The 18,290-nt window shown below is 39.9% G+C and overlaps 1 protein-coding gene across 10 annotated transcripts in view; it reads left to right on the top strand.

Moving 5' to 3' along the window:
- GRIP1 (glutamate receptor interacting protein 1) overlaps positions 1-18,290 on the top strand; it is a 397,622-nt gene that overhangs the window by 339,116 nt on the left and 40,216 nt on the right. For all 10 annotated transcript variants that reach the window (XM_019640580.1, XM_019640581.1, XM_019640579.1 and 7 more), the window contains 3 exons: positions 3,966-4,035; positions 6,178-6,323; positions 15,383-15,527. In XM_019640580.1, coding sequence (XP_019496125.1) covers positions 3,966-4,035; positions 6,178-6,323; positions 15,383-15,527 — 361 coding nt within the window. The remainder of the gene's footprint in view (positions 1-3,965; positions 4,036-6,177; positions 6,324-15,382; positions 15,528-18,290) is intronic.

Raw genomic sequence — 18,290 nt, 5'->3', positions numbered from 1 at the left:
CCTCAATCTAATGGCCTCCTTGTTTAATTAACAGAAGTGAAGAAAACCTCTGATTTCCCAGAGTCTGTGGAAAGTTCCAAAGATCTGTGTAGCAACCCTAGAAAGCAAACCTCTGATAGAATTGCTGATATGATTTAACATATTAAGAGGAGATTTACATAACCTGGGAAATCTGAGAGCTTGAATTCATGATAAACACAAGAAAACTGAGCAAAGATAACAGATAACTACAGGGAAAATATACCCTGCAGGCTACATGACCTGTCTGTGAATACTATTTACACAATCATACTAAAGTAAATACCAAATATTGATCTTACAAAAAATCAAGACAAAACTGTATTGAAAGAAACATATATGAATATGGCAGTGGTATAGGTGGAAAAGAACTAACTCCTCATCTTTTATAATAGAAAGTAAATAACTAACACTGAAAAATAAGTGGTAATAGTTATTTAGTAATGTTATAGTAAATGTTATTTAGCAATATAGAAGCAGACAAAAGTTGCGTCTGGGTAAGCAGAAAATAAAGGACTGCTCTTATAAAACTTTTGACTCTTTAAATGATATGCATGTATAATTTTTATATATATAAGAATTAGATTTTAAAAGTAATATATTATAATAGTAAGTAGTGAGATCAAGAATGTATACCTATTGGCAGCATGAAAAATATCAATTATTATAATGTTATACAAATGGGTACTTGTGATTTGGGATAAAATTTCCAGTGACATCATTGTGCTGGATTGCAAAAGAGTTATAAAAGTCATAACAATGATAAGTTTTAAAAAAGCTTATAGATGACTCAAAAAAAATCATCTCTAGTAACAACAAAAACAGCTGACATAGGAGATGCAAATGAAGAGTTTGAATTAAAATTATTTTATCAACTGTGAATGGGGGAAAAGCAGTATTTTAAATTTAATATATATCATGTAACTTGGGATTTTGCATGATTGCTGTTTCTCTTTTGTCAGGCTACCAGTTGTGTACGTTGCACCAATTTATACTGAGATTTCAATGGTTATGATTGTTTTTTCTTTGTGTTTCGGAACTTACTAACCTTTTGTTGCCCTCCTTTTCGGCCACACTCTTGACCATTTTAATGTGACCTCCTCCTCATGTGACATGTTTATGTGGCCTTCCCAGTTGGAATTACTTTTCAGAAGTGAGAAAACGATTTCATTCCTAATGACCTCATGAGATTTAACCAGCCCCGCCTCTCTTTTTTATCCAACTTCTCTGGCGTTTCGTGGACATTGCCCAGAGGTGCCTACCTCATAGTTGGTGTTCAGTAACTACATGTGAAAAGAATGACTCTGTGAAGAATTCTGATCAAATTCAGAGCACTGAGTGAATGCTGATATATTCTCTCACTCAAAGGATCACAAACTCAGAAGCCCTCGGGGGTGGGGCACATTAGTGAGTGAGACCCTTCCAATGAGAACAATGACAAATGGGAGACAAAGCTCCATCTGAAGGGGGGAGTGGGAAAATGGCCCAATGATGCTGGACAATCATAACATCAATAAACACTGTGTTGTGCATTCCATGTGCACCAACCCGATCCCTTTACCTGTAAAAACTCAGTCCTTACAACAGAAACTCTATGAGGTAAGCGCTATTGTTCTCTTCATCACCATTTTGCAGATGAGGAAACTAAATTGCCTAAAGACAATGTGCTCAAGTGCACAGACTAATAAGTGGCAGAGCCAGGATCTTGAACCCAAACATTCTGGCTGCTGAGTCCTGATTGTTAATCACTATACCATTATTGACTCTCTAATTTTTTTGAAAGAAGCTCTACATGTGTATGAAATCTATTATAATTTTGATATGTTAACAACTAAATTTATAAGTACTCCAATCCAAGCAAAGCATGCTTGATTTGTGGCCTTTTCTCAGATAGTGGATAGTTAAAACATGGTGCTGGGGTGTGTAAACCACGACTGAGACCCCAAAGCGTGCATTGCCACGTTTAGCGTGCCTGATAGGTATGGTGGTGACATTGTCAGGAGCTCGTACAGGTTTGGACCCACTTCCAGGTTCACATTCATCAGTCCAGTGGGCGTCCACCTGCTGAACCTTTCAAGCCTCAGAGGTGGACTTGGTTAAAGCAGAAAGAGAAGGATCCAGCAAACGTGAGACTGGCCACCATACTTGTCCTTACACCATACGGAGTTTCAAACCTGTCTGCAAACCTGTGTGGGTTAGTCCAAGAGGTCACAGTGCTATTTTACTCTGTTGCAAAGATGACAGAGATAGGTTTGGTGTATTTTGTTGCCTCTGCTATTGCTTTATTTCAGACCATTTCAGTGGAATGTGGGTTTTTTTGGTTTGTTTTTTTTTAAACCAAGGGAAACACTGAGTGTTCTGTGATGGTTACTTCAGCTTGGCAAAATGTTGTGTAAATTCATTGGCAGATGCTAGAAAAGTTGCACTTATTTATAATAATAAAGTTTTCATTTTTGTGCCCTATGCCCAGAACAATTTGCAGTTCTGAAATATGACCTGAGTAAAAATGCTAGATGCTTATATTTCTCTAGAGGAATTATTTCAAATCATTGAGTGGGGGTATAAATTATGAATTAATTGTAGTGAATATAGAATATTGTTTGCTGAAAGCCAAGAATAATGATTGAATCAAGTCCCATTAACTTTTACTACGGACTAATTTAGACAGTGGGTAGCGTATTGGTATGTGTGTTTGCTTTTTCTTTCAATGCTGTGTTGAGATATTAAACCATCTGTTCTTGTGCATAAACATTTTTCTGGGATTCAGAAGGGATTATGGGCTATGATACGCTTCTATGATTATTATGGGGTGATCAGACTGTGCATAAGAAAATCTTCCTTTAGGGGCTTTTTAATGATCACTACTGGCTTATGTTGGAAAAACATCTCCTCTTGGAGGCAAATTGTTTTTTACGAATGTTGATATAGTTAATTTTAAGTATCAGACTCCTAAATTAAATGATATTTCTAAATTCCTAAATTCCTGGGTGGTGAGCACACAATGTGATATATAGAGGATGTATTACAGAATTGTATACTTGAGACCTATATAATTTTACTAACCATTGTCACCCCAATAAATTTAGAAACAAAGAAAGAAAAAATGAAAGAAAGTTTCCTATGTTAAAATGATATTTTTGTACTTATTTGTACTATAGTTCATTTTCATGATTAATTCTAAGTAGTCTCATTACTAATTGCTTTTCATTCTCATCAAATGTGCAGAATAATAGTTGTATCTGTAAGCTCAATAAAAGTTATGTCTACATGTTTAGAATATGAATATATATAAAAACATAATTAAGTAGCACCAAATATGTATTACTGTCAACAATGTAAAATAGTCATGTTCCAAAACATTTTAGAGCATTCTAGGTAGGAATTTGTGAACAAAATTAAAGATTTACAGTATGTCTAGCAAAAGATTTCCTTTTGGGGGAAAAAAGAAAAAGCTAAATCAGTGATTCTCATCCACATTCCCACCCAGAACACTTGATAATATGGCACATTCCCACAAATAACGGTGTCCCTTCTCTCAAAAGAAGTGAAAGAAGGGGTGGGAGAAGGGATCACACGTGAGTACCACTGACAGGAGCCCCCAATTGCTTTTAATACCCCCCTATTAGAGCACCCACCTTCCGCCTCCCTCTCTTGAGAATCACAGATTAAAATAGATTTAAACCTGATGGGCAGCTTTCCAATTGCTTTCTGTAAGTACAAATTTAAAGTGACTTTGCTTTACTTTTAAAGTTTATAATAACTTTAATGAAAACACATTTTTACATCGAGAAGGTGTAGTGTGCACATTTTCTAATTCATTCATTGATTATCTTTGCTTTACATACAAACTGTACTTGCATCAGCAGTTGTTATAAAACAGGGGAAATGTATAGTAATGAGTGAATCATGGATATAGAGATATAACTATTCTATCTTCTCTATTACAGCACCATCCAGTAGAAAACCAGGAGACCCCCTTGTCATTTCCGATATCAAAAAAGGCAGTGTGGCACACAGGTAAGGAAAATGGATTTTCTGGTTCGTTCCAAGGCATTTTTTTTTTATTGGGGAATTGGGGGGATGGGAACAGTGCTGGGGAATTGGGGGAAGGGGAACAGACAAGTTGCTGTCGTTTTGTTCTTCAGTCTATTTGTGGAGGACGCTGCTTCATTGGCCCAAGTTGGCACCATCATTGCGCTCTTCCCAGGCGAGGCACATCAGTCGCCGGCTTCTGGACGGCCGCTCACTGCGGCTGCTGGCCGCTCATGCTGGCTGCTGGCTACACACGGTAGCCCATGGCAACCCACTGCCACAGGGGCTGCAGCCTACGCCGTCGCCGGCGACTCACGGCAGCCCAGCTCCAGGTTGAGCTGTTGTTCAGCATCTTAGCTGTAGAGGGCAGTGTCACTGGCCCTCATATGTGGGATCCGAACCGGGGCCCTTTGGCATCCCAAGCCAGTTCTTAACCATTGTGCCACTCGGCCGGCCCCCAAGGCATTTCTTAATGAAAGCAGATATGACCCCAACACACTCTAGGCAGACCTTGCTAAAGGATCATGGTATTCTCAACATTTTCCAGGCAGCCACTATTAATCGATCATATTTGACACCCCTAATGTCTATGGCTATTGTAGATCTCTCGCCTCATGTCAGTTTATTTCTGCACACAATGCAGACAACAAACACCTGAAAATGTTTTTTAGGGTCTTTCATGAGTCTAACATAGGCTCTCCTTCACTGATCATATCCATCTTTCATTTTCCAACTAAAACACTGAAAGTGGCCCCAATGATAACAGACACCGACGTGGAGATAATAGTTTATAGAAGAGCTTGGCTGGATGCCAGAATGTCCTCCCCAGCCAAGCTGTATCCTCGAGTCTTAATGTTAAGGCTCCTGTTTGGTCCATACACCCTGAAAATCAGAAAGTCTCAAACTTTTGGTTTCACAGGTCAAAAATACTGATAGAAGACTGTTAACCTTCTTTTCATTTTCCAGTTAAGGGCTGTACAAAAGTACCATCTATTATCGTAGTCATTTTATTAAAGAAATATTTTAATACTTAAAAAGTAATAAGCACATTGTTATGAGTTCAGGTATATAAGTACAGACTCGGATGCTGTGACAGAGACTCATAAATAGTGACTCAGGACAGCAACTTGTCTGTTCTCCTCCCCCAACTCCCCAGTAAAATCTTTAAAAACACATTAAAAAAATAAAAATAAATAGTGAGTCAAACAAGGCAGAAGTTTGTCTCTCCTGTGACAGCTGAGAGGTAGACAGGCAATGCAGGGCTGGGGAAGGACCTCTGCCATCCTCACCAGCTTGCTCAGCATTGCAATTTTCTAGCTACAGGAGGGAGGTGGAGTTGGCGCCCAGACAGTCTGTGTGCAGCATGCCTCTTTAGGAAGTGACCCCAAAGAAAGATGGAGGCGAGGAAGCAATTAGCAATCTCTGTCACAGGCGTAATGCATAAAGGATAGTTCTTACTAAAACATAACCTTCTTTACAAATATACACAAACATATATACACAAACATATATACGTTTTACTATTTTTCTCATTTCATGATGGACCTTAAAAGCTTTCAACAGACCTGCTGCGGTCCACAGCTGGTAGCAGACTCTCAAAGGCTACCCTCCAGATAGGTAGCTTTGGATTCATCTTTTCTCACTATTACAGCCACAGTGAGTTACCCTGTGCAAGGGGAAGAGACAGAGGCCCCACGTCTCAGGCCTCCACTAAGTCCATCCCAGCTTCACTCCCCTCACTCCCTCAACTCTCTCCTAGTACCTGGACTGCCAAGGTTCAAAAGCAGCACACAGCCTGGAGAAGCACAGGGACACCCATTCTCTGTGGTCTCTTCCTAGGATCCTTAGAATTCCTGAGTGAAGCTTATAATGTTGTCCTGCTCTAACAGAAGAAAGCATAAGAAAAAAAAAATGTTTTTACTACTTTGTAATTTAATGTTATGGCAGTCCTCCAAAATAAGACTGGGGAAAAAAAGGGGGTGGTTGTCACTAAAATTCAATTTAAAAACAATGGAAGAAGCTCTTTTCCTCTAAAGACTACCATAACGCTGCACTATGCTGAATGCCCCTTAAATGCCTGCTTAAGTGCCCATCGTTACTCAGGTGTTGCTGTTTATGTACTAACAGAACTGGAACCCTGGAACTTGGGGATAAATTACTTGCAATAGATAACATTCGGCTGGACAACTGTTCCATGGAAGATGCAGTTCAGATCCTCCAGCAGTGTGAAGACCTGGTGAAGCTCAAAATCCGCAAAGATGAAGATAATTCGGGTATTGATAACCTCCTTTGCTAAGACTGATTTCTCTAACGGCCCAGCTGTCACAAAAGACATTAGCTCTCGATGTTTTACATACGACAGCTGGCTAGTGACACTGCTGCTGAGTTTTACCTAGTTACAAAGGTCTTTAAATTGCGTGCCGAGAGGGTAGCATCAATTTTAAGTAATGCTGCTTTTAAATGATATAATTCAGATATTTTTATTATATAAACATCATTACAACTGAATTAAATAATTTAATTTTTAAAGATGAAAACTAAAGCATCACCCAGTGCCGCCCTAATACAATGGAACGCTTCATTTTCAAGTCGATGTTTATATGACATAATTACAACCATAGTGCACGTTACATTTTTACTTAATTTTATAAACACATTACCATTTTTATGAACCCTTAATATCTATCATGTTTATTCACTACGTGTAATTTATTTCCCATTCTTCTCTTCTTACTTAGATTGCTTTCCATGGTTTATTATTTAGATGCTACTATCATGAATAACTTTATGCGTAGATATCTTTATTTAACTTTCCTTCTTTTGAATTATTTCCTTAGGAAGTGTTCCTGGAAGTAGAATTGCTGAGTAAGGTTCAAAAGGAAATTATATGATTCTCGATGAGTCTTGTACCATGTTGCTTTCTAAAAGGGCTCTATCCATTTTTAGTGCATCCAGCAATGTGTGAATACAGTGAAGCAGTTCTCAAACTTTAGTAAGCCTCACAATCACCCGAAGAGCTTATTAACACACAGTTCCTGGGCACTGCCCCCAAGTCCTTTCTTATGAATATTCTGCTGATTATAGTTGCATGTCTTTTTACTTGTTTGTCTGCCTAAACCATACCCATAATATATAGTTTATGATCTCCAGTTTGGTGATTTTTGTTTCAATACAGTGAGAATTTTTAAAATTTAAAACAATTTTAATGCTTTACTCCATTTAGATTTTTATTTTCCCCAATGTTTTCCTCTACATAATTAACATATTTTTTCTTAATGACCCCCATTATTGAATCTTTCCAAAGCATTTGGTTTTATTTTCATAAAACCATTATACTCATATTTCATAGGTTATGTAAGATTCATTAAATTACATAGTTACAATAAAACCAGTAAAACTTGCATGAAACAGGCTTAGGAATAAACATAATTGACTCTAAATTTTTCAGTTTACAACTCAAGCAGTTGTAGGAGCAGAAATACACAGGGTACTAGAGAGAGAAACCTATTAATCTGGAACATTCCATGGCGCTGGTCAATATATTTTACAGAGGATGGAAAGCCACAATTAATCCCATATATTGGTTAATTGGAGATTGGCTAAGAGAGCTTCTACTGTATACAGTTTCATCCAAAACGATAATGAGTTATTGTTCAAGATCTGAAATAACCTGTAAGCAAACCATCTAGATCTAGAGTTCATAGTCATGTCAAGCAATGTGTTTACAATTCCTATTCAAAGGCAAAGCTAGTTGGTAGTTACATCTATCAGTACAGCTGGTAAGGATGATTATGTTCAAATATATTTTATAACCAACAGTTTCAAATATGCATAGGTTTCTACTCATTATTTTCCAAGCAATTGATTTTCTGGTACCAACATTTGTATTTCTCTCCTTACAAGCATGCTCCAGTTGCATTTTCTTTTTGGGATTTGTTTCAAAAGAAGGATAAAGCCTCCGGCATCATTCTGGGTTCTGTCCTAGAGAAGAGACAATGCCCTGTGGAGAACCCCATTTTGCATGGCTTGCCAAGCTAAGCAGAGCACAGCTACTACCTTCCTTGCAAAGTAAAAAGGCCAAGCCACAGATGAATATGTTTGGAGCTCGCTGCTGGCGCTGCTCCAGTTCCAAAGCCAGGCTGAGCAGACACATTGGGAGGAGTTTCAGAAACAACAACTGAGCACTTAGAGAGCCAGAACATACTTTCAGTTGTTCTTCCCCTCGGCTCATGTTTTCCCCTTTAGACCTTTCCCCCTGCGATCCCTGTGCCTAACGTTATGGTGATTATCATGCTTATTAAATATTTTTTTAATGTTTAAGAGGCCCTATGTTTTTACAATCCTAAATCCTTCCATTGTAAACCATACACCTACCCAAAATAAGACTGTAAATATAAGTGTGAGAGATATATTATATAGATTAGTTCAAGGCAGCCTATGTAGTCCTAAAGAGCACATGCTTTAAAATCAGACCTGAGTTTAAAGTCCAGCTTGACCACATTTGAGCTGCGTGAGTTTGGGCAAGTTACTTAACCTGTCTGAGATTCAATTCCATTTTCAGTAATGTGCACCTGATACTATCCACCTCAGGGAGCTGTTGTAACTTGGGCTATTTTTATTATTACCACACCCTGAAGTGCCTCTCCCCACATTTGTTCTGATCCTTCATCAAGATACAAATGAGTGGAAAATAAGTATTAATCATTACAACAGTCACTGATTTGGGAAGTTTGATACTATGCTTCATCTGAAATTAAGCTAGTGATTTGGATTGTTGCCATCCTTTGTCTCAACATTTTGGAATGGGAATAGTCAGCGTACATTCTCCACTTCCTGAAATATCGCTCATACGAATATTGGACTTTCTGAACTCCAGGAGTCTTCCAGTTCTTTCCTTAGCTGTGTGCTCCACTCCATCGTTGTTGCTCTCATCAGTTACAGGAAGTTTATAACCATCCTCGGTATCACTTGGCTTTCTAAGCTAGCAATACTGCACTTGGGTTTAACAGGTCTTGCTTCAAAATGTGAGCACCGTCCAACTGCCCCTTCCTCTGCCTTGCACTTTATCCAAGGAGATGGCAGAACTATTCTTAAACGCGGTTCAAGTCTTTGTCATTCAGTCATGTAATCAGCATTTATTTAGTGTGTGTGAGGTGCAAGGTACCGTCCTAGGGACTGCCAATTCTCAGGTTAAAAGGGACACAATCCCTGCCCTTAGGTCACCTTTAGGAGACACAGAAGAAAATCAACAATTAACATCATGACCGATGTTCTCACAAAATGTTAAGAGCATGTGGAGGTAGCCATTGGTACCTGGGGAGCTCCAGGAAATGCTTCTAACAACCTTGATCTCAAAAGTGTTTGGGAGATATTGCTAGAACTGAATCAGAGGAGGAATATGAGCCAAAGCAGGAGGCCAGCGAGCATAGCACATCCTAGTAGCAGATGTAGCTGAAGCAAAAAATGTGTGTAAGGACTCGGTAGTAGGTGAGTAGGAAGATGTACTGAATGAAGAAGCCAGATCGTTATGTGCCTTCTAAGCCATGTTAAGACGTTTGAACTTACCCCGGAAGCCAATGGGGAAGACTTTCAGCGGGGGAGTAAGGCTATAGCGTTTGGTCAGTGACCTCACAGGCTGCAGTTATTTACTGAAGTATTGAATGAATCATTTGGGAGGGTCTGAATCAACTCTGTTTCTAGCCCAGGCTGGGGGAAGCAGTAGAATGAAATGACTAAGAACACTAGACTGGCTTCAGAACTGACAAGCTGGGAAATGGGAAAATTAACTTATATGAGCATCTGATTCCTTATCTATAAATGTCTGTTTAATGCCTATGTCACACGGCTGTTTTAAGGATCAAACGAGGTCATATATTGAAGTACTCAGCAATAATGTGTGGCACCTACCTAGTAAGGCGTGATGAATGCCAACGATCAACTGCCATTCTTAGGGTGTTATGAAAGCTAATTTTTGCACTATTTTACAATGGCCAGGTCTTTGGGAACACTTGGGGCTGTAGGGATTTCTCTCCCTCTAGATTCAGAGACCATTCTGCCTTGAGGAGCTTTTACAGTTGTTATCTATCAGTACCCCAGGATCATAAATCAAATAGAGCCAAACAGTTCCTGCCTGGGCCCAGCCTCCAAAAACAATGGCTATTACTCAAGTTCCAGGTGCCCAAAGATATAAATAGCCCTCTTGAAATAAAGCTGTTGTTTTACCTTGATTGCATCTAGATCCGGGTGTAAATGAAGAGGGGACAGTTTGGAGATCCGAGAAGGAAACTTGAAGCAAAACAGTAGAGCATTGGGGGAAATTGTGGGAAGAAATAAATGGAGGCTTCGAAATTGGTCCCAAATAATTTCTAAGAGTCTGCTTAGACCATGCAACAGTAAGGAAGCTGTCGAGGGGAGTGTTGTCTAAATGGCTAATTTTCTCAGGTCCGTCCCCCTCCCAGAAATGTATCCATACTCTGAAACGCATTCCACCACTTTTAGTTGAAATGAACTTTGATTGACCTGTACATTTATGCATTCCAAAGGCTGTCTCCCAAATCCAAGCCTCCTATTCGGCCACAGAAGCAGCTGCTGTTATGGACTCAAGCCAGGTAGTGCTCATTCTGTTAAACAGGCATCATTCAAGAAGCCCGAAAATAACATTGCAGATAAGTAATGCTGCAATTTGACATCTGTTCTGTGGTCCCATTAATTTTCTTAACTAGAGTTGAGCAGAACAAACAAGTAGGCTGGCCTTCTTTTAAGTCTTTCAACTAATAGCTGTAAACCTTCTGTTGTGATATAAAAGCTGCTTATAATATCATTAACATCTGGTTAGATTCACTTTGCAACTTACCAGTGAGCCTTCATTCTTCCTTTTCAGAAAGTTTCTGTGCTGGATACACACTCCAGTGGCTCCTTTCTAAGCTTTCTAGGCTGCAGCGGCCTCAAGGAGAGAACGTCTTGGAGTGCTTCCACCTCCAAAATGGTCTGAGCATAACTGGCAGTTATCACCCTCATCCGAAGCTGCAGGGCCTTCCACATGCCAGTTGGGCAAAAGCCCGAGAAGGCAGATGGCATTGGAAGTGCAGCCTACAGCTGACTCAACTGCTCTCGGGACTGTGCAGGGAGGATGTTCTAAGTTTGCTGGTTCCCACCAGTGGCAGCCCAGGTCTTATTCTCATACTTTGAATGAGCCATATTGGGTTTGCATCACTTTGGAGAAGGAAACTAGACCTTGGAGTAGCAGGGGAGATGACTCCCTTTCTTCCCTTGGAGCCAGTGACTCATGCTAATATTAACATTCATTCATTCTCTCGCTCATCTGTTCAGGCATCTATTGATGTGTCCTTGGAGCCAGACATAGTTGTAGGCTCTAGGGATATGAAGATTAAAAAAAAATCTTTGTTTTCAAAGATTTTTCATTATTCTAATGGAGGAGACAAGTACGAAGATCTAGTGATAAGTATATACTAGAACATGCCTTCTCGAAGGGGGCAAACATTGGTTCTCAGGGAGCAAGGAATCTTAGATATGACATTGCAATGGTATATGGCCCTCCAAAGCTCAACCCTACCTGACTGAATCTTATTCCTTCATATTTAATTTCTCTCATTAGGGAGAATTTTAATTTAATTAGTTTCTTCTCCTTGATGGGAAGGACGGGGTCAAGAATTAATATAAGAAGGTGAGAAACACTAGACGAATACACAGAAGCTGGAGAGTCTCTTAGGAAAGGCCTCTAGCTCCAGCTGAGGAGCCAAGGAAACTTTCCTGAAGGACAAGACGTCTGAGCCAAGTTTTAAAATAAGAGTAGAAATTCTCCAGAGGAAGCAAGATGTTTTTGCACAGAGAGTAACATGTGCAAGGTTAAAGGTGTTAGAAAAGCATTTTTTTTAATAAACTGCAGATTGTTCGGTGAGGAAGAACTTAGGGGATCGGGTTGGGATGGGAGGATGGTGTGACCCTCTGAATACACTGAGGCTCCCAGTCAGCTCATGCAAAGAAAGGGGTTGTACGTTATTCTTCAGGAATTGGGCAACCAATGAAAAGCATCAAGTTAGACGGTAACATATTCAGATTTATGTCCTTAAAATATTCTAGAATGAAAAGAAAAGGAATTGTATATGTTGGCAGCAGTGGTGAAAATCAATGTGAGGGGAAAGGGCAAAGGCTTGATCCCTAGCAGGAAAAAAAAGTAGGATGAAAACCATTGTTATGAAAATCTGGGCAGAGCTGAGGTGGGGGCCTTCTCTGAGCAAGTGGTGATGGGGTGCTCTGGGACTTTGCCTCAAGGGGTCCCATCAGGGTCTTGATGAGACTGTGTATAAGCAGCCACCACCACCATCAGCTATGAAAGTAAGGGAGCAAAACTAATTAAATATCTGCTTACTCAGGGCATCCACACAGGGGTTTCTAAAGGAATTAATATTTTTATTAGATTAACTATTTAGTATTATTAATATTATAAATTTATTCAATTAAATATTATTTAATAAAATAATATTTTATTAATTTTTTAAAAATGTTATTATAAAAACTTCAAATATATTAAAAAATATAGAAAATGGTGTAGTGAATCATCATGTATCACCTAGCAGTAACTATTAACTTAGGATCAACCTTGCTGTGTCTATACTCCCACTCTAATGTAAGACTTCTAAAGTACATGACTAAATATCATCTCAGTTCAAAATATTAGCAGTAATTCTTAACATCATTAAATATTCACTCAGCATTCCCATTTGCCTGATTTTCATATACATGTAAAGATAGATAGATAGATAGATAGATAGATAGATAGATAGATAGATAGATAGATAGATTTTTTTAAATGGTTAGTTTGGATTAGGATCCGAAAGATCAACTGGTTGCTTTTGGTTGTAATGACTCTTAAATCTCCCCTTTCTCTTTCTTGTTTCTGGCAGTTTATTTGATGAAGAAATCAGAAATCAATGTCCATTTCTGTCATAACCTAAACACAGCTTCACTTCTTTCCGTTTCCGCCCCAATGTAGTCACAAGAATCTGTCCTTCATTAAGATGCTGCCATTTTCTGGATTTGCATCTCCATCACTATTTAAACTTATTGAGGACCCTAACAATTGCCTGCCAGTTGTAGTGAGGCCTCAGTGAATAATGAAAATGTCCCCACATGAGATGGCCTGCAACTAACTGTCCTAAAACTGTTTCCTTCATCTCTGGTGTGATTTTGTCATCTTTCTGATGCAAGGTGCAGAATTATCCAAAAATAACATGGGAGACTCAGTCTGGGTTGACTGAAGAATGAGCCAGTGAGAACTAAGTTCTCCCCCTTCACCCAGTGAGTGGGATTATGCCCAAGTTCCTCAGGGCCCAGTGGTTGTTTTCACCTGGACTGAAGTTTCCACTGAAACTTCTCACGGTTTCCTGGGTTCTGGGCTGCTGGGTTCCAGATCCTGGGCAGCGGCCGTTTCCCACAACTCCCATAAATTGTTGATGGCCAAATCCAGAATGCTTGGGGCCCGCTGACCGGGTAGCCCCATGCCTGCCCTAAGGGAGAACAACAAAAGGCTGGCGTCTTTCCACTGGAATACACACCCACACTGAATGGCCACAGAGTGCCTAGTGGGAACTGATATTTTTAACTATGCCAGAGTTGACCGATCAAATGACTCACCTATACTTTTATCCAGAATGTAGGTGACACAGGCTACAAAGTACATGTAGTACTCACCCAACAATGCCCTATTCATTTATGTCAAAGCCAGCTCTGAAGGATGATAAAATATCATAGTATACAACAATTTAGAATTTTGACCTCTGCCTCTGTTTTCTGATTACCCTGTACCCTGGTGCTTCTCTGAGCCCCTCTTTAGCAGCCTATTGGCCACAACCTAAGTAGAAACCTCGAAGAAGTTTGTGAACCATCAAACAGAGCCATTGAGGGCTTGATATAGAGGATTCTCAGCTGCCAATATAAATTTGAGTCTAATATTGAAGGTGTTTGTAATCTAAGATGTTAATGTAAACATCGCAGTGTGTGGTAGCTGGTTTTTATGGAGCAGATTAGGAGTAGAGCATTGAGGATGTAGAGGTGACAAGTACATTCCAGAATTCCCATTCTATGGCCAGCAGTGAAGTAAGTGTTGTCAAGAGAGGATACATCGCTTCCTGTGTTGTTCAATTGGCCTTCGATTTTATATTCATTGTGATTCTTCACCGCACACACAGATAATTGACTTGGTGATTCAAGCTTTTCTTTCCTTCCTTATTTTAGGATTTCATATCATAAATGAACAGCTGTTCATTGCAGAACTGTGACTGTGTCAATGCTTTGCCATGATACAGTCTGACTGTAAAAGCTGACTGTTTTATGAGAGTAGTTACTGGACCATTTCATGGCATCTTTAAGTACAGAAATGAAACAGCTCCTTTACCATTTGCAGCTCCCGGGCCCAAGGAATAAAGCAAGAAACACTCAAAAACTTTAGGCATGTCATCAGCGAATAAGACCCTTTGAATTCTGAGACTTCTATTTGCAGCCCTGACACAGTCAAAAAACCCATCCATGTTAGAGACGCCCTATGACACCTTTCAGATCGATACTTTAAGCAGATCATGTTCACAAATGTTTTCCTCCATGCTAATGTTAAATAGAAAAAATTAATTTGTGACAGTGTGGCAGCGTGGTATATACTACTGAAACATAACTTAGATGGCTTTTAATCTCAAGAACAGAGAAGAGATAATGATTCAAACCTCTGCTTTAATATCCATGAATTCATCAACAGGATTCATGTTTTTAAGACATTATTGGTAAAAAGAGATGTAGGAGATTCTAGGTTTCCAAGCCAACCTCCCTAAGCCCCGCTTAACCATGTGTATGTTAAAGGTTGCTCCAACCCTGAGTAAAATCAACTTTTCTATAATGAAATTTAGCTTGCTTACAAAGCCTGAAAATGGGAATGTCATGGCCTGATCGCTTTGTCACTGCGCGACTCTCCCTCCATATTGCCTCCTCGGCCATCTGGTCATTCCACAGGTATTTGTGGCACATTTACCAAATGCTGGACAAGAACTGTGCTAAGTGTAGACAGTCTAAAGGGCCTGAAGTGCCCGCTGGGTACATCACTCACTGATTTAAAACATAAGCCATTAAGTAGTGAACTGACTATCTCCCTGTGTTAGACCGTAATAGCCTGCTAAGGAAATGCTACTTCCCCAAATAATTCTTTCCTGAGACATAATGCTTCAGTGATGATGTTTTGAATTTCTTATTTTATGTCTTAATACATGTGTCTTATTACTTTGCCTTTGCCGAAGAAACCAATTATGACTCTTGATATTTATTGCAGATGAGCAAGAAAGTTCTGGAGCAATTATTTATACCGTGGAGCTTAAGCGCTACGGGGGGCCCCTTGGCATCACAATTTCAGGAACCGAAGAGCCATTTGATCCTATCATCATTTCCAGCCTCACTAAAGGGGGATTAGCTGAAAGGTAAAATTTGAAGAAACTGCCGCAGTAACCTCTGTCTGAGATGGGTTTCCTCCCTCACAGCCACATAAACACATGTTCCTTCCCCTCTCCTGCCTGGTTATCTGTTGACTTTTTCAAATCTGCACAAAAGATTGATTTTAGAACTTGAGAACTCTCAGGGAGAGTGCTGACTTGACTCTGAGAGGCATCTTACAGGCGGTGAAAGGTGTCATGGGCTTAGCATTGATATTAGTGTCTAGAAATGTATAAACCGACCACAGCTGACTGGAGGTAGATTTATATTGTGTCCATTTTGAGAGAAGGAGACTAAAGTTCAGGGAGGTTAAAAGGCTTGTCCAATTCAATTCAGCAAACATTTACTGAGCCTCTATTACCTGACAGGTACCAGCCTTAGCTGCCGTGTTTTCGGGGGTGAATGACATAGGCTTCGTCTTCAAAGATTTTGGGAAACAAAATGTAATGTCTTAATGATATCTTGTAATTTGAAATGTCCACCTGTTCCTTTGGCAATTTGTTTTCATTATCATGCACTCCCAACCCACTCCACCCCCTCTCTGTTAAACTGCACTTCTTTCTGAGACATGTTGTGGGGATACACCAAACCTCATAACCAGATCTGTCCTCCAGTGACCCAGCTCAGGGATGCACACACATCATTCATGTGGACCCTTGAAGACAGTGGTTTGCACAATAGAGATGCAGCATTACAGGATTTTGGAGCTGCAAGGTACCTTAGAAATCAGCTCATCCAACATTTTCATCTGTCAGATGAGGGCACGGAGGCTGCTCGAAAAGGGTTAAACTGTTGGAATTTCGTATTCGGCTGTGCACAGAGACACCTATGATATAATATTTTTCAGACTTCCTCCTGGCCGAGGTATCTTTGTTAGGGAGAAAACAAGGAAAGATTAATATTTATCTGATTTAGCAAGCTACTAGTCAGGTGTTGCATGGCTTACAGCATAGATCTTTTATAAATAGGAGGTTCTTCAGAAGAGAAGGAAGTGATTTTGGTTTTTTTCAGGAAAAAAATTATTTGAGAGTAGATGCATTGGTGGACTTGTTAAGCAGCCCCTGGTGACCTGTAGGACCCAGGGTCACGTCTGTTGCCCCAGTTGCTGCTGCCCTGCACAACTGCCCACTGGCACAGAAGCAAGCTGTGGTCAGAGCACCGAGTCACAAGCAGCCCTCTGAGTTGGGCTGATTCCTTCTCTCACTGTAGTTAAAGTGAGTGGAACAACCGGAGGTGAGCTCATGGAGTTCCCCACTTGGCAGCCTTCAACCCAGCTGGAGAGACCTGAGTTTTTCCACCATCCCGGAGCTTGCCTGCTATGAGTCTATTTCTTCCCCACCCAGTGCTTCCAAACAAAGATGGATGCACTGAACACCAGAATTATAAATTCTAATCCTAGTTCAGAATTGGGTGAGGATGAGAAGAGAAGAGAAAAGGCCTCAGGTTTATTACTTTATTGATCCATACATTAATTTTTGTTTTCCATGTTTCCAATAGCATGCTAGGCCCTTTACGTATGTTTTCTCATTTAATCTTCAGGGCTTCCCTGTAAGATGATTACCCCCATTGTAATGATGGGGAAGCTGACACCCAGAAACATTAAAATAAGGTAGTCAGGTCCCACAGCTGGCAGGTGGGAGAGTTGGATTCATACACAGCCCTAAAATCATGGGCCGCACAATGATATTTCTGTCATGGTGGACCACACACACAACAATGGTGGTCCCATAAGATTTTCACAGAGCTGCTGAAAAATTCCTATCACCTAGCGACATCGTAGCCACGGTAACTTCATATCGCAAGGCATTACTCATGTGTCTGTGGTGATGCTGGTGTAAACGCACCTACTGCACTGCCAGTCATATAAAAGTACAGCACAAACAATTATGCACAGTACAGAATACTTGATAATGACATTAAGTGACTATGTTACAGGTTTATATACTTACTATACTATGTTTTTTAATCATTATTTTAGAGTACTCTTTCTACTTATAAAAAAAAAGTTTGCTGTAAAACAGTATTCTGTGTTACGCCAGCAGCAGCCTCATATATGTCATGTTTACTGCGTCTCTTGGTTGCATCATTTTGTCTTGTGCTTGATTTAATCTCATGTTGTTTTGTACAGTAACATGCTCTACAGGTTTGCAGCCTAGGAGCAATAGGCTCTACCATATAGCCGAGGCGTGTGGTAGGCTAAGCCGTGTAGGTTTGTGTAAGTGCACTCTGTGATGTTCCCACAATGACAGTGAGTTCCCACTTAATGATGCATTTCTCAGAACATATACCAGTTGTTAAGTACGTGTGACTGTAATTGATTCCTGAGATCAGCGTTTTTCAATCTTTGGAATCACCAGCAGGGGACCCTGCCACACCAGGGTCTGGTGTATGTCCCCATCTCTCTGAGCCTCACTTCCCTCCCGAGGAGCTGCCATAATGTTGATGTTCAACACTTTAAATCTGTAGAAAGAAGGAATGCTCCACGCTAAAGAAACATCACTACATCACCAGCATTGTTCCTTTCCATCGGGTTTGTCAGAGGGTTACCAAATGACTCAGCTTTCCTGGAATTTAAAGAACGCGCAAGTCCATTTTAAATACTAATTAAAACAATTTTTCTAATTTTATCTGAAACTAAAAAGTAATTCACAACTGATGCAGTTATCTTGTAACATTGCCCAAGAGAAAGCGAGAAGTAGCTTCTAGAGACCGTTGCCAAGTCTTTATTATTATGAATACATAAAAAGTAC

The sequence above is a fragment of the Hipposideros armiger genome, unplaced genomic scaffold (genome assembly GCF_001890085.2).
Source record: "Hipposideros armiger isolate ML-2016 unplaced genomic scaffold, ASM189008v1 scaffold_51, whole genome shotgun sequence".
In the NCBI taxonomy this organism is placed as follows: Eukaryota; Metazoa; Chordata; class Mammalia; order Chiroptera; family Hipposideridae; genus Hipposideros; species Hipposideros armiger.
Note: the sequence above shows the minus strand (reverse complement) of the source record. Positions and strands in the feature narration are given on the sequence as shown.